Source organism: Olea europaea, chromosome 21 (assembly GCF_002742605.1).
Source record: "Olea europaea var. sylvestris chromosome 21, O_europaea_v1, whole genome shotgun sequence".
Classification (NCBI taxonomy): Eukaryota; Viridiplantae; Streptophyta; class Magnoliopsida; order Lamiales; family Oleaceae; genus Olea; species Olea europaea.
Genome location: NC_036257.1, coordinates 8,347,174 through 8,363,189, shown reverse-complemented (window position 1 = coordinate 8,363,189; position 16,016 = coordinate 8,347,174). Strand labels below are relative to the sequence as shown.

The window sequence follows — 16,016 nt, the reverse complement described above, 5'->3', positions numbered from 1 at the left end:
CCAAATTATTTATTTATTTATTTTTTTTATTTTTTTTAAAGGTTTTTCGGTTCTGGGTTGTGGAGCTGTTATCCAAACCGACCCATTTATTTCAAGATAATAACTTTACCCAAACCGACCCGCAAGGCGCAAAAGGACAAAACCGACCAATTCCAGTCGTCTGAGAGTTTTCGGTTATGTGGGAAAATGCCCAGCCCTAAATGCAAAGGTCCGTGATTATAAATACATGCCTTTATTATTTATTTGGAATAATGGTAAATTTCAAAATCCTATTGCCTACAAGGATATAGCACATTTGGCCAGCTTATCTGAAGGCTACATAATAAGTCTTTCCCTTTTCCTACAATTAAATTGTTGTACATTGATAGCACAAATAGAATAACTGTTGTATTATGCAATTTCTTACATGTCAAGGACCTTTGGCTGAGATAGAACCTGGAAGAGCATTTTTGCCTGAAATTTAGCAACGATTGATGTAATATCTCTAAAAACTGTTCACGAGTTAGCTAAGAAGTTAGTTCAGATAAATAAGATGATGTAGACACATTTCACTTCTGTTGCATGTTTCCCCACGATTTCGAATCCACCACAAGTTCCTATCCACTCATGCTTTTTGCTAAGGAGCATTGATGTACTGTACAAATGTTTATATGCCCCTCTTATTTCTATTATCAGCATTACAGAACTGAAATATATACATAACTATGTTGATGGTTCCTTCTCGCAAAGCCAGAGACTATGTTCTACTTCAACTCCTGGAACTCAAAGAAAAAGCAACTGCGAAGGGCATAAAACAAAGTGAGGCACTGATATCGGCAATTTAGATTAACCATCATCTTTTTCATGACTTACAAGAACTAACGGATAAGAGTCCAAATATAGTGTGTAACTAGTTAGGATTGAGTTTACATTCAGCCACCTTCTCCCATGATTTGCAACTTTTGTCCTTGGTGTCAACCTTGTACAATGCAAAAAGAGATATCTGGAAGCTCAAGTTGCTGATGTCCTTGTCGAGCACATTAGCTTTCTCTTGAGCTTTCATTTTCCCCTCATCAGTTAGATCCCCATATAGGAGGCTCAAATGGGGCATATAAGCTGCAAGAACATGGAAGACTTTTCAGGATTAGAATCTATTTTAGTAGATCACAAAGAATCCATACTGAGAAGTCTTGCTTTTAAAGAAACAGACGGGTTATTAAAGAAGAGTAGTTTTCTAGCGTTTACTTCTGGTAAACCAAGAAAGAGAGAGAGGTTAAACACAGTTAAAATGGTATAAGATCACTATATTCAAAGTTAGTTTGATGACTTACGTGTTAAGGTCTTGAAACCAAAATGACTGGTGCAGTAAGTGCTAGCCTCCATTACCTGTTTTACAGGAATTTCACATCACCAATTTATAGAGAATAACATGAAAGCACATGGATATCTTTGGTACACATTACCAGAAACACCATACAAAACAGATTTTTAATTCCTTTATCCTCAATAATGTCCAGCCCTACCAATCCATGATGCCAAACATGACATACGTGTACTAGACTAGACATGAGACAACGCCCAATGCTTAATGGAGAAAAAGAGACTGTTGTACGCTTGTATCCCTTGTGCAATAGCAAATTATGAATCAAGCAACCATATGAACCCACCGCTTAATTTCTAAAGGAATACAAATCATTTCACCTCATAACTATTTCTCTTTCTTTTCATGTTTATTGCAGTGAATGCAACAAACGATTCTTTAATAATAAACAAAAGCATACTAGAAATTTACAACTACCGTCCCAAAAAGGTAATGGGATAGCTTTTTCTCCGCAAACTGAATGTTAAAAGAGGTAGATAATATGATTTTTCTCCCAATCATGCTACACTTACATTTTTTGATATCTTTGTTGACACTGTGATGTAGCAGACAATCTGGCCATTTATTTGAATAACAACCGTTCAAATCAATGGTCGGATCTTTTACACATCACACAACGTCAACAACAATGTACAATTTGAATGTATAAATAGCATTATCCTTTTTCTCCAGCTTCCCTTAATCTCACCAAGCATGGTATTGCACTGTTTTCCGATTTCCCCTTCAATCTCCCTTTGTATTTTAAGCAGTCAAAAGAAAATACAACAAACTCAACAAAACACTAAGCTCCTTTTAAATACTTTGGAGTCTGTAACAAGAGTTCATTTTTTTCCTTCTCCGTTCACTTTATTGCTAGGTCTACAGAAAAAATGTGAAGAAAAGAGGCAATTTCATTTGATATCTTATTCATCTTAGCATAACAATTCATCCATCTTAACATGTTAATTTCTACTACATTCTTCTTAACAAGCATTTTGTTCTTTTACAATTTTCAGTCCAATAGTTGGTAAAGAAACTGAAGAAATTTTGCTTTCACAGTTGTCTCCAGTCATTATTATACAATTTTTTTTTCTTGATCTCACTGGTTTTTTAGATTATTCCAAATTAATTATTATAATCTGATGAACAATACATAAAAGAACTAGCCAATATTTTTATCCGAAAATTAAGAAAACGGAAAATCGAACAATTTAAAGAATTACCTCAGGCGTGGATTGAAGCAAAAGAAAAACACACTGATAAAAGAAAGTCCCAGTGGCAACTCTCTCACATTAGCATTATATGCCTTAAGCCCCTCGCAAGCCTTGTTAAACACGTCACGTGCTTCGCTCTCCGTCAAGCTAATTGTTCCTACAACGGTCACGTGCGGCTCAAATTCCGGTCCACCGAACTCCGATCTGAGATCGTTCATTAACTTCTTGAGCCGCGGCCTCACGTCCTCCGGCGGAAGCGCCCACACCGAGTATACATCTTTCTTGATCTCGTCTTTCCCGACTTCATTGATATGTACGCTCGAAGTTGTTGAACTGTCCATGAATTCTTCAGATTTTGAAGAATTTGCGTTTCAAGATGATTACATAGATGGTGGCGTAAAATGGCCGAGGAATCGGAATTTTCAAAAGATGAGTATAAATGTGATGATTCCGAATTGCTATCCCCGAACTATACTTGATTTCGTGTGCCATGCTCGACCTCGACCTAATACCCCGAGTTGATCTTAGTGTGTTGTGCCGATTTGAGGTCAGGTTTTACTCAAGGTCGGGGTATCTTTTCCAACCCTGCCCACCGACTTAATCTCCAAAAGAAAATAGACCCCACCTAAGTCTACTCCTCTCCTGATTAGAACTCTAACAGAATACTTCTAATCAGACTCCAACACCTAATCCTAAGGGGAAAAGGACTCTTTCAATAATAGAATCCTTCTACAGCTCCCCCACCAACACCTATAAATACTTGGCCAAAGCTCAACACTAAGGTACGTTTTTCATTATCTTCAGTTTATAGCTTCACGCACTAAATTCCCCATCTGACTTAAGCATCGGAGGGGCGACGAGCACACACCTCGTTGCCTTTGTTGCAGGTAATCACAGATCGGTTGTGTTTATCAAAGTGAAGTTGGACCATCAAGCTCGAGATCTTTCAGGTGATATTTTTTGGTAGCATCATTGGCGCCGTCTGTGGGAAGCGCTACCAAAAACCATGGTGAATACACGATCAGGTCTTCTACCAGCAAGCTCATCCGCTCCAAATCCTCCCCCTGGAGATCACCCTGTCCCTCAAGAGGAATCATCAGAGATGGAAACACCGCCACCAGCTGTCATTACCACCGGAGCTTTTGAAGAGCTTCGCCAACAAGTTACCACATTGACTCAGTTATTAAACTAAAGAAACTCACACCCATCGCATACACCAACACCGGATGGCGATCTTATGGCAGCTGCTCAAGCTCGAGCTCCGCAAAACATCCCTGATAATGGTGTTGGAACCTCGGGAATACCTCCTATGACCGCAGCATCAAGAGCAGTAACGATAGAGTCAGGGGAGCTTGCCAGAATCATCTAAGAAGGTATTGCCGCGGGCCTAGCACAGAAATCAAAGGAGACAACAGGCTTTACCCCTAGCACTCTCTTTACTCCTGAAGTACTGTCCTACCCCCTTCCGGATAGGTTCAAGTACCCCAGGATAAAGGAGTACGATAGAACCACTAACCCTATCAACCACCTCAATATATATACCGATATCATGAACCTACAGGTCGCACCTGACGCTGTAATGTGCAAGGCCTTCCCTCAAACTCTTACAAGAGCAGCTAGAGATTGGTTCTCCACATTAGAGCCAAACTCTATCGCCTCATTCGTAGACTTGGCCGATAAATTCTCTACTTTCTTCGCAAGCAGCAAGAGAATTAGGAAAACAGCAGCATCACTTATGTAGATGCGCCAGGGACCTAATGAAACATTACGCAATTTCATGACCAGATTCAATAAAGAAAGATTTCAGATTCCCGATCTACATATTACAGCTGTGGTCTCATCTTTGACATACGCTATAAGATGTGAAGCATTCAAGATGTCTTTGTCAAACCAACCCCCCTCCCTAAAGTCAGTAACTGACCTCCTAACTCGAGCTGAGAAATATATCAATATGGAAGAAACTCTAACCCCAAGAAAGGACGTTTCACCTTTGCTAAGGCCAGACAATAAGAGACCGCGTGAACCCAATCAATGAGACGACAATCCTCGGGTCAAGCAAAGACAAAACCCCCGACCGAAAACTTTTACTCCCCTGAATACATCAAGGTCCAACATCCTGATGGAGATCAAGGACCTCAAAGAGCTTAAGTGGCCTCCCAGAATGCGATCATTACCTGAAAACAGAGACAGAACCAAGTACTGTGACTTCCACCGGGACCACGGACATACCACTGAAGGGTGTTTGGCTCTGAAGCAACAAATTGAGGCCCTCATCAGGAGGGGTTTTTTGGGCTCTTACACTAGCCATGAAAAACGCCCGAGGAACAAGCAGAATAACATACATGAAGGGCGTGGTAGTGAACCACCAACAGCTGGCACTATTAACGTTATTATGAGAGGAACAGCTTCAGGAGGAGACACCAACAATGGACATAAGAAGTACGCCAAACAGCTTCCAGTCTCTTCCAACACGGATCTTGCTCATACGGAAGATATCACCTTCGGGTCCAAGGATTTGGAAGGAATATCCTTCCCCCATGATGACGCCCTAGTCATATCAGCCATCATAGCTAACTTCGAGGTCAAGAGAATTCTTGTGGATAATGGAAGTGCAGCTAATGTACTGTCTCATGAAGCTTTAGTTCAGATGGGTATCTCAGTGGAACAACTCAAGCCTGTTAAAACACCCCTACAAGGATTTGGTGGCGGGGTCATCACCCCTAAAGGTATTGTTGAATTATCCATGACTTTGGGATCTGAAGGTCGGCAGGTAACCCGTATCGTAACTTTCGAAGTTGTCCGAACTCTGATGGCCTACAACGTCATTCTGGGAAGACCGTTGCTAAATAAAATCAGAGCTGTTATCTCAACTTTTCACCTGGTGATGAAGTTCCCCACATATAGTGGAGTTGGGGTCGTCCGAGGAAGCCAAACCATGGCTCGCCAGTGTTATGTGACCAGTGTCCGAAAAATAAAGGGCGACGTCATGCAGCTTACAGAGCTCGAGCTCGAGCTTGAAAATCGTGGGAGACTCACCCCAGTAGAGGAGCTGGTCAAGGTCGAGCTCGTGCCTGGTAGGAAGGTGACAGTAGGGCGTGACCTTGATTCAACCATCATGGCTAAACTCATAAGTTGTCTTTCTCAGAACCAAGACGTATTCGCATGGACAGTTGAAAAGATGCCCGGAATTGACCCTGAGGTTGCCGTAGATCGGCTCAATGTAAACCCAGGAGCCAAACCTGTCAAACAAAGGAAAAGACAGTTTGCGCCTGAACGGCGCGAAGTCATACGAGAAGAGATTGCCAACCTGCTCAATGCACAATTCATCCGAGAAGTACAATATCCTGACTGGCTCGCCAATGTAGTTCTCGTAAAAAAAGGCCAATAGAAAGTGGTGAATTTGCATTGACTTCACTGATTTGAACAAAGCATGTCCGAAAGATAGCTATCCCCTACCTCGGATTGACAGTCTCGTTGACAGCACTTTGGGTCACAAACTGTACAGCTTTTTGGACGCATTCTCAGGGTACCACCAAATACCAATGGCCATAGAAGATCAAGAGAAGACCTCATTCATGGCAGATTCCACCATCTATTGTTATAAGGCCATGCCATTCGGCTTAAAGAACGCAGGGGCTACATTTCAGAGGCTAATCAACAAGATCTTTGCTGATTTAATTGGGAAAACCATTGAGGCTTACGTAGATGACATGGTGGTCAAAAGTAAACAGGTGGATGATCATATCACTTATCTTGAAGAAGTGTTTTCCACGCTACGAAAATACAACATGAAGCTCAACCCAACAAAATGTGCCTTTGGGGTAGCATCAGGAAAGTTTCTAGGTTTCATGATCACAAATAGAGGAATAGAAGCCAACCCTGACAAGATCCAAGCCCTGGTATCTATGGAAGCCCCAAAGAGCAAAAAGGACATCCAAAAGCTTACAAGTAAGGTAGCAGCATTGAACAGATTTGTCTCTCGGGCAGCAGATAGATGTTTCCCTTTTTTCAAAGTTCTAAGAGGCCACAAGAGTTTTGAATGGAATGACGAATGCGATCTAGCCTTCCAACAACTTAAGCAAACTTTAGCTGTACCTTCGGTTCTTGCCAAACCAGAGCCTGGTGATACTTTGTTCCTTTACTTGGCTGTTTCTCAAAATGCCGTAAGTGGGGTACTAGTAAAGGAAAAAGAAAGGGTACAACAACCCATCTACTATGTCAATGAAGTACTTCTTGACACAGAAACTCGGTATAACCTTGCGGAACAGTTAGCTCTTGCTTTGATAGTAACTGCTAGAAAGTTGCGACAATATTTCCAATCTCACCCTATAATAGTTCTCACCAATCAACCACTTAAGCACATACTTCAGAGGCCAGATGTCTCAGGAAGGCTATTAAAATGGGCGATTGAGCTTGGCGAGTTCGACATAGAATTCAAGCCTCGACCTTCCATCAAAGCGCAAGCACTGGCCGACTTCATAGCTGAACTCACTCCAAAGACAGAAAGGCTAGAAGTAGAAAACCTGAGCATGACCTCAAAAACTGGGAGATATTTGTTGACGGGGCGTCGAACAGCTCGGGCTCGGGGGCCGGGATAATCATCATCAGCCCGGACAAAACCACTGAAGTTTAATGTGCACTTAGGTTTGAGTTTGAAGCAACCAACAATGAAGCGGAATATGAAGCTGTGGTCATTGCTCTCGAACTTGCCAGGAATTTGGAATTAGAGCACATCAGAGTCTTCAGCGACTCACAGCTCGTTGTTGGACAGATTGAAGGATCCTTTGAAAGAAAAGATGAAAAGATGAGCTCATACTGTCTAAAAGTGCATGACCTTCAAAGGCAGTTCACAAGTTGTGAAATATTGAAAATAGCAAGGGCAGATAACTCCAAAGCTGATGCACTATCTAGACTTGTTTTCATGAGGATAGATGGACTCAACAAAACAGTGCACATCAAGATTGTCACAGAGCCTAGCATAAACATGAAGCCGAGCGTCATGGACATTGACCATGAGCCCTCCTGGATTGATCCAATAGTTGAGTATATAAGTAATGGAGACCTACCTCCTGACCCTCGTGCCGCAAGAAGTATTCGAGCCAAAACTGCTAGGTATTGCATGATAGGAGGGGTGCTGTTTCGACGAAGTCTCACGCTCCCCTATCTGAGATGCCTTAAGCCTTCCGAATCTCTCCAAGCCCTGACTGAGGTTCACGAGGGAGTATGCAGAAATCACCAGGGAGCCAGGGTCCTTGCCTACAAATTAATAAGATATGGATACTACTGGCCAACTATGAAAAAAGATGCAGCTGAATATGTCAAAAGATGTGACAAATGTCAGAGGTTTGGTAATGCTATACATGCCCCTGTAGAAGAGCTGACATTTATCCATTATTTAGCACCATTTGAACAATGGGGAGTCGACATTCTTGGTCCTTTCCCCATGGCCCGAGGACAATTAAAATTTGCTGCGGTAGCAGTTGAATACTTCACAAAGTGGGTAGAAGCCGAACCCCTAGCAAAAATATCAGAGGCCAAGCTCAGATCATTTATATGGAAGTCTATTATATGTAGGTTCGGAATACCCAAAGTACTTATAACAAACAATGGAAGGCAGTTCGACAATTCACAATTCAGGAAATTTTGTGTCAATCTCGGTATCGACCATCGTCTGACATCAGTATCGCACCCTCAAAGCAATGGCCTCGCTGAGGTGACAAATAGAATCATACTTCAGGACCTTCGCACCAGGATCGGAAATGCAAGAGGTGAGTGGCCCGATGAGTTGTCCTCTATACTATGGGCATATAGAACTTCTCATAAGACAGCAACAGGCGAGACTCCTTTCATGTTAGCTTTTGGTTTGGAGGCCACTATCCCCATCGAAGTCAGTCTTCCCAATTTAAGGAGGGTTGAACCCGGCATGGAAGACCGAACAACCGAACATCTTGACTTGCTTGAAGAAGTAAGAGAACAAGCTTCACTGAGAGCTGTTAGTTACCAAAATAAAATGGCAAAGTATTTCAACACCAAAGTCAAGTCCCGAGAATTTATGAATGGCGATTTGGTTCTAAGAAGAGCAGAGGCTGCTGGACACCCTCCAGGTAAACTTGGACCAGTATGGGAAGGGCCATTCGCAGTCATACGAAGGATCAAAGGAGGAGCATACAGCCTTAGAGATACTTCAGGAAATCCACTCCCGAGGCCTTGGAACGTGGATAACCTAAAAATATATTACAAGTAGAATAGCAATAGCATTACACAAGGGCTTGCATGCCCGCCTTATTTTTTTTTTAGTAGCTCGGGGCTATGAACCCTTGAGCATTTTTTGCTTTCAAGTAGCTCGGGCTAAGTACCCTTGAGCACCTAATAATATTCAAAGTTTTCTTTTCCTAGCACTACTTAAACTTTGGCATAATGACGTGCTTCGGGTATGCAGCCACTTTAACATTAGGGTAATGACGTGCTACGGGCATGCAACTAATAATCTTGGCATAATGACGTGCTTCGGGCATGCAGCCACTTTAACATTAGTGTAATGACGTGCTACGGGCATGCAACTAATAATCTTGGCATAATGACGTGCTTCGGGCATGCAGCCACTTTAACATTAGTGTAATGACGTGCTATGGGCATGCAACTAATAACCTTGGCATAATAACGTGCTTCGAGCATGCAGCCACTTTAACATTAGTGTAATGACGTGCTACGGGCATGTAACTAATAACTTTGGCATAATGACGTACTTCGGGCATGCAACTAAACTCTAGCATAATGACATGCGGGCATGCTGCATAATACAGCTTGGGGTCACTAACCCTGAACTAGTTTGCATCTAAAATCAATAACGGATAAGTTCGGGGTCGGGCAAGTTGACATGATAAAAGTCAAACACGACCTAGAACGCATCATCTGGACTGACTTTCAGGCCCTCAAGTTCGACATCGAGGACTACATCAAGAATCGAGCTAAGACGTGCCTGGTGTTTAAGGTCAAAGTGTTGATCGAATTAAGCCTCGTGCCTGACAAAACACCCCGAGCTAAAAAAGGCCCAAGTTATAGCAAACTAAAAAGCTCGAACTCATCATCTGGTTCGACCTATGGGTCCAATGACAACATCAAGGATCGAGCTCGTGCATGCTTGATGTTCAGCACCGAAGCGTTGATCGAGTCCAAAAGCATTGTGTTTGTGTTGTGCATTGAAAACAAACAGAACACATGTGCACGAACATTCATCATTAAATTAAAAATGTAGAATGCACAAACATTCATCAATTAAAAACAGTAATGTGAACGAACATTAATCAATCATTAAATTAAAAACAAGTAAAGTGCACGAACATTGATCGATGAAATTAATAGCAAAAGTATCAGCCCAGTTCGGGCAACATTACAAAAAATTTTAAACAAAGTTAAAAACCTAATCGATATCTACAACCTTGACATCATCCCCTTGATCGCCAGTCCCGGCGTCATCTCCATCACCATCATCATCATCTTCACCGTCGTCCTCGACCTCAGAAGCCGAAAGTTCGAGCTCCCCTGCGAGCTCGTTCACTGTCTTCAAGTCCTCAACGAGGGACTTTAAATCCTCAGGTATCTTCGTGCAAAGATAAGAAGGGGCAAGGTGAAGCCCGTAATGGTAAGAGCCCGACCCGTACTGTCCTAGCAGGGTCCTAAACTCGTCGGACTTCTTGAAGTCTTCAACAGCCTGAGCTCGAGCCTCCTCACGAGCCTTTGCGAGCGCTTCGCCGAAGCTCCTCTGGGGCTGGAGAAGCTCGAGCTTAACTTCCTCGACCTCAGCCTTGGATGTCTCCAGTTCCTCTCGAGACTTCTTGAGGTCAGCCTCAGTAGTCTTGAGAGCTTTTTCCAAGTCACAAGCTCGCTTTTTAGCTCGCTCCTTTTCCTTTAATACCTCGTCCATTTCATTCGAGATATTGATACCATTCAAGGTAAGACCTCGCGCCATACTCAGCGTCTGCACAAAGAAAGAAAGGAAACCCGAAGTTAGTTCGATCAAAGAAGATTAAAAAATAAAAAATACAGTTAAGGTCGGTATCTTACCCTTAAGGTCAAAGCCTCCAGTGTCTTGACCCCTTCATTGATGTTAACCTCCTTCTCGAACCTTTCAACAAGGTCCTTCACCAGGACACACTCTGTGTATTTCTCGAGGGCACTATCTGAAATAGGCTCGAAGCCTAAATCCGCGACGCCATAACTGCCCCGAGCTCGATCTTCATATTTCGACTTCGGACGAGGTGCTGAGGTTGGGCTCCTTGACATCGAGGGTTGACCTCTAGGAGGCACTGAGCTCTCAAGAGGAACCTCAAGAACCCTAACATCGGCGTGCCTGGCCCTCTTCTTTCCCTTTTTTGAGGCCGGGGCTTTGGACGTCGGCCCCTTGGCCTTATGGTGGACATTGGCCAACAATTTGGATGGATCAAAAGACATCTCAAGATCTGCAAGAAACAAATCATAAGGCATTAGCACGATCTCGACGTCAAGAATACAACGATAGAGCTTAAAAAGTAAAAAACATACCCTCGAAGCCTTTTACATTTGCAAGGTCAAGGGTGTCATCCTCGAGCAAATAATCAATCTTCTCTGCCAAAGGGTCGTGGTTTTCTAACCTTAATCTGTCCCTCTCTAGAACCTCAAAATACGCCTGACCCTCATTAAACCGATCCTTACTAGGGATCTCCCACCTCAGGCTAAAAGGATGGTCGAGATTCTGGGGCTTTACAAAGAAAAATCTCTCTTTCCAACCCCAAAGAGAGCTCGGGGTATCAGGCGTTCTGAACCCCCCCCCCTTGCTGACAAATACACAAAACAGTTAAACCCCGACGAATACTTCATATCATACACCATCCTCAGAAGGTCGACCCTAGGCTCGATATCGAGGCATCTACATAATATAAAGAAATAGACCAAAAGCCTCCAACCGTTAGGAGCTAACTGGCCCGGACACATATAGAATGAAGTTAGAAAGTGGATAAAAAAGGGGTGAAGAGGCCACCGCATCCCAGCCTTAAGGGCATCCCTAAAAAACGTCATCTCCCCCTCTCGAGCTCCTAAGATATCTTCGGTATTTTCAGGAACCCTAACATCACAAATGGGCATTACCCCGAACTCTCTAGCTATCTTAATAATTACATGTTCTTTATAAATGGTCGGGTTCTTTGGATAAGCCAATACCTCTCCTGGAGAGTGCGAGCTAATAAGGCAAGGTGACAAGATCTCGACCTTGATCACCCGGAGTCTCGACAGCTATACTAGGGGTAGTAGGTTTCTCATTATCCCCCGAACTCTTAGAAAGCCTACTACTGTCACTATTACTCGACCCCCTACTGCTACTACTACCACTACCACTACTGCTACTACTCGACATTACTCTACTCAAATAATTAACAACTTAAAGGCTTGAACTCTTACCTTAATGGAGATCCCTCACAACCCACTATCCCCAAACTCGAGCTTCTTTTACAGAGAGTGGAGAGTAAAAAGTGAAAATGAATAGTGGGGTATTTATAGGGGTCATGGGCATACCAATAGTCACTTAATCTAAAACCCTTAAAACAGGACACGTGGCAGAGATCCAAGTTCGAGCTCTAACAACCAGCCACATGACAGACACGTGACATTGTATATCTCCAACAGGTAATTGACAGGTGTCGAGGTCGATATCAAGCCACGACATCCTTTTTGCATCTCAATCTAAGATCGCATACCCTTCACGATCTACAACTCAGATGCACGGGGCCTATGATGATTCTGGATTAGTAACCCCGAACTATACCTGATTTCGTGTGCCATGCTCGACCTCGACCTAATACCCCGAGTTGATCTTAGTGTGTTGTGCCGATTTGAGGTCGGGGTTTACTCAAGGTTGGGTATCTTTTCCAACCCTGCCCACCGACTTAATCTCCAAAAGAAAATAGACCCCACCTAAGTCTACTCCTCCCCTGATTAGAATTCTAATAGAATACTTCTAATCAGACTCCAACACCTAATCCTAAGAGGGAAAGGACTCTTTCAATAATAGAATCCTTCTACAGCTCCCCCACCAACACCTATAAATACTTGGCCAAAACTCAACACTAAGGTACATTTTTCATTATCTTCAGTTTATAGCCTCACGCACTAAATTCTCCATCTGACTTAAGCATCGGAGGGGCGACGAGCACACACCTCGTTGCCTTTGTTGCAGGTAATCACAGACCGGTTGTGTTCATCAAAGTGAAGTTGGACCATCAAACTCGAGATCTTTCAGGTGATATTTTTTGGTAGCATCAAAATGGATAAATATGCGAAAATTGGAATTGGGTTCGGTGTGATGAGGTATATGCTTAGTTACGTGTATGATTAAGAGCGCGTTTTGGACCTTTAGGTGTGCTTAGTTGGTTTTTCGAAAAATTTTGACATGCCGACTGGTCGATCATCACATTGCATGTGGCTCCCGCGTGAATTAAAAAATGTCGACCTCCATGTGTGTGTTCAGTCATCCACTGTCTCATCCCATATGTTCGAACAAAACTGCTCTCTTCCCCGAATCGGGAAGAGAGCCTTTTCCCGATTTTCAATTTTTTATTCATTTTATTGCCTTTTGCCTTTTTCAACTCCCCACCCCCTACCCATTTACTAATTTTTGTGCAATATCTTAAGGATACAATTTAAATCGTGTAAAAAATTTTGTGCAATACCCTTAAGAAAAAAGGAAAAAATTGATCTCATACTTAAAAAAAAAAAAATAATAATAATAAATAAATATTAAGTTGCTCCGCGCAGCCAGGAGCAAGTGCTTCTGGTTGCTAGGAGAAGAAAAAAAATAATTGGACGATTAATTTTTTGTGTCAACTTTTTTAATACATGCGTTTGATGTACGTTTAACTATTTTCGATATTCATTTAGATCATTCGATTTGTCTATGATATAGATCTTGAAATGAATTTCGAGAGAATATAGAAGATTTATGCATTTGACTACCGTACAATTGTCGATGAATTTAAAAAAAATAGTTAAAAAATGTATTTTAAAAATTTAAAATATCTTAAGGGTACGATTTAAATCGTGTAAAAAAATTTGTGCAATACCCTTAAGAAAAAAGGAAAAAATTGATCTCATACTCTAAAAAAAAAAAAAATTAAGTTGCTCCACGCAGCCAGGTGCTCTAGTTGCTAGGAAAAAAAAAGGAAAAAACTTGATAAGTTGCTCCGCGCAGCCAGGAGAAGAAAAAAATAATTGATAATAAATTCATAAATTTTTTATGTTTTTGTCTTGATTTTTGGACTTATTATGGGATATCAAACGAAGTCGAAATATTACATTCTTAATATCATTTTGAAGTACTCATGAATTTCAAGTCGTTAACGGTGCGCGAAACGGTCAATCGTAGCAAATGTTACGACGCGTCAAAGTAGACATTTCCAAACTTGTATTTCGAAACTTTTGATACCAAGCTAACTTTAAAAATTCATCGACGATTGTACGTTAGTCGAATTAATAAATCTTCTATATTCTCTCGAAACTCATTTCGAGAACTATATCATAAACATATCGAATGATCTAAATGAATATCGAAAATAATTAAACGTACATCAAACGTATGTGTTAAAAATTGCGTAAAAATCGTCTTTTTTTTCAAAAAAATAAATTATTTTATTAATATTTATTATTTTTTCGCGACAAATTTTTCAATATAATTTAAATCATTTTATAAAAACAAATTTATGTGATTTGACGTCAATTTTTTTTTTTTGGGACGTAAAAATTCCTAATAAAATTATTATCACTTTATACTTTATGCGGGTTATAAATTATTATACTATTTTTTCATCATCATTATTTTTATATCTGAAAAATTTTTAGACATAAAAAAATTCGATCATTTTTATGAAAAAAAAAGACGATTATACGGTAGTCAAATACATAGATCTTCTATATTCTCAAGAAGTTCATTTCGATATCTATATCATAAACATATCAAATGATCTAAATGAATATCGAAAATAGTTAAATGTACATCAAACGCGTGTATTAAAAAAGTTGACACAAAAAAAATTAATCGTCCAATTATTTTTTTTTCTTCTCTTGGCTGCGCGGAGCAACTTATCAAGTTTTTTCCCCCTTTTTTTTCCTGGCAGCCAAGAGCAACTAAATTTTTTTTTTTTTTTAAGAGTATGAGATCAATTTTTTCCTTTTTTTCTTAAGGGTATTGCACAAATTTTTTTTACACGATTTAAATCGTATCCTTAAGATATTGTACAAAAATTAGTAAATGGGTAGGGGGTGGGCAAGTTAAGGAGTGGGGAGTTGAAAAAGGCAAAAGGCAATAAAATGAATAAAAAATTGAAAATCGGGAAAAAGCTCTCTTCTCGATTCGGGGAAGAGAGCAGTTCTGTATGTTCGAATAGCAAAACTTGCTTAAAAAATGCAGATTTTTTAAAGTGAAATAGTAGGTTAAGTTTTTTAAGAATTCAAGTTCTAGTGTGTGTTTGAGTTACAATATTTTGAAAGAATGTATTTTGAGATAGTAGGCTGATGAAAAATGTGTGGTTAAAAAATGTTGAAAAGTTTTGGATTTTAGTGTAATATTACTTTATTTAATAATACGTGATTGCAATGATGTCAAATCATTGTTTAAAGATGTATTTTTTTAAAAAAGATGCTGCTCAAACAAATAAATTGCACTTATTATTATTATTATTATTATTAATTTTTAATCATGAATATGTCACATCCATTAAATAAAATCGTCAAGATAATGGGAAAGAGCACATCGAAACCAATGAATTCATCTTGTAACCAAAGAATTAAAAGCAAATTGAGATACAACTTTACAGGCTATTTTATTTCCCTTGCGAGAGATAAAGCAACATGGACAAAATCCTATGTCTAAACATAAAAATAATTTCAATTGAAATAACAACATATGTGACCAAGATCCTTCTTGAGGCTTTGGACCACCCTCAAGCAATCAATTTCCACAACACCTACAAACAATTGACAAAGTGCACAACAATCACCACATTAATGCAACGTCGGTCTTAAAAATTTTGATATTATATTCAATAAATTATTATGAGGTCCCAAAAATAATTTTTTTGATTGGCCTAGCAATTTTTTTTTAACATAAATCATGCTCAATTCAAACTCAATTTCTCGTGAAAAAATATATTATTCTAATTGTACTCATTCGCCATTTGATTTGTCCGAGAATTAATTCTCGTATTTAAGAAATATAACACAAAGGGCTTTTGGATAGGGTGGTGACTACCATATATTGTTCAAAATATCCTATTTTTAAAAAGTAAAAAATTCAAAAGTAGCATTCGAATTTGAAGAATAGAAATTAAACCTGAATAAATAAAAATTAATATTTAATGCAAGAAAATTCTACAAATTTTCTCGACTATCTTTCCCTCTAAAAAAAAAAAAAAAAAAGAAAAAGAAAAAAAAAAACATTA

General features: G+C 40.1%; 1 protein-coding gene and 1 pseudogene across 1 annotated transcript; one reads left to right on the top strand and one right to left on the bottom strand.

Annotated features, from left to right (window-relative positions):
- Positions 1–538: 538 nt before the first annotated feature.
- Positions 539–3,000, bottom strand: LOC111370527 (annotated as a pseudogene).
- A 3,095-nt stretch (positions 3,001–6,095) lies between these two features.
- Positions 6,096–8,797, top strand: LOC111370075 (uncharacterized protein K02A2.6-like). Its single transcript, XM_022991784.1, has 2 exons — positions 6,096–7,108; positions 7,198–8,797. Exons 1-2 carry the CDS (start codon positions 6,096–6,098, stop codon positions 8,795–8,797), a joined length of 2,613 nt encoding a protein of 870 aa, XP_022847552.1.
- The last annotated feature ends 7,219 nt before the right edge of the window (positions 8,798–16,016 follow it).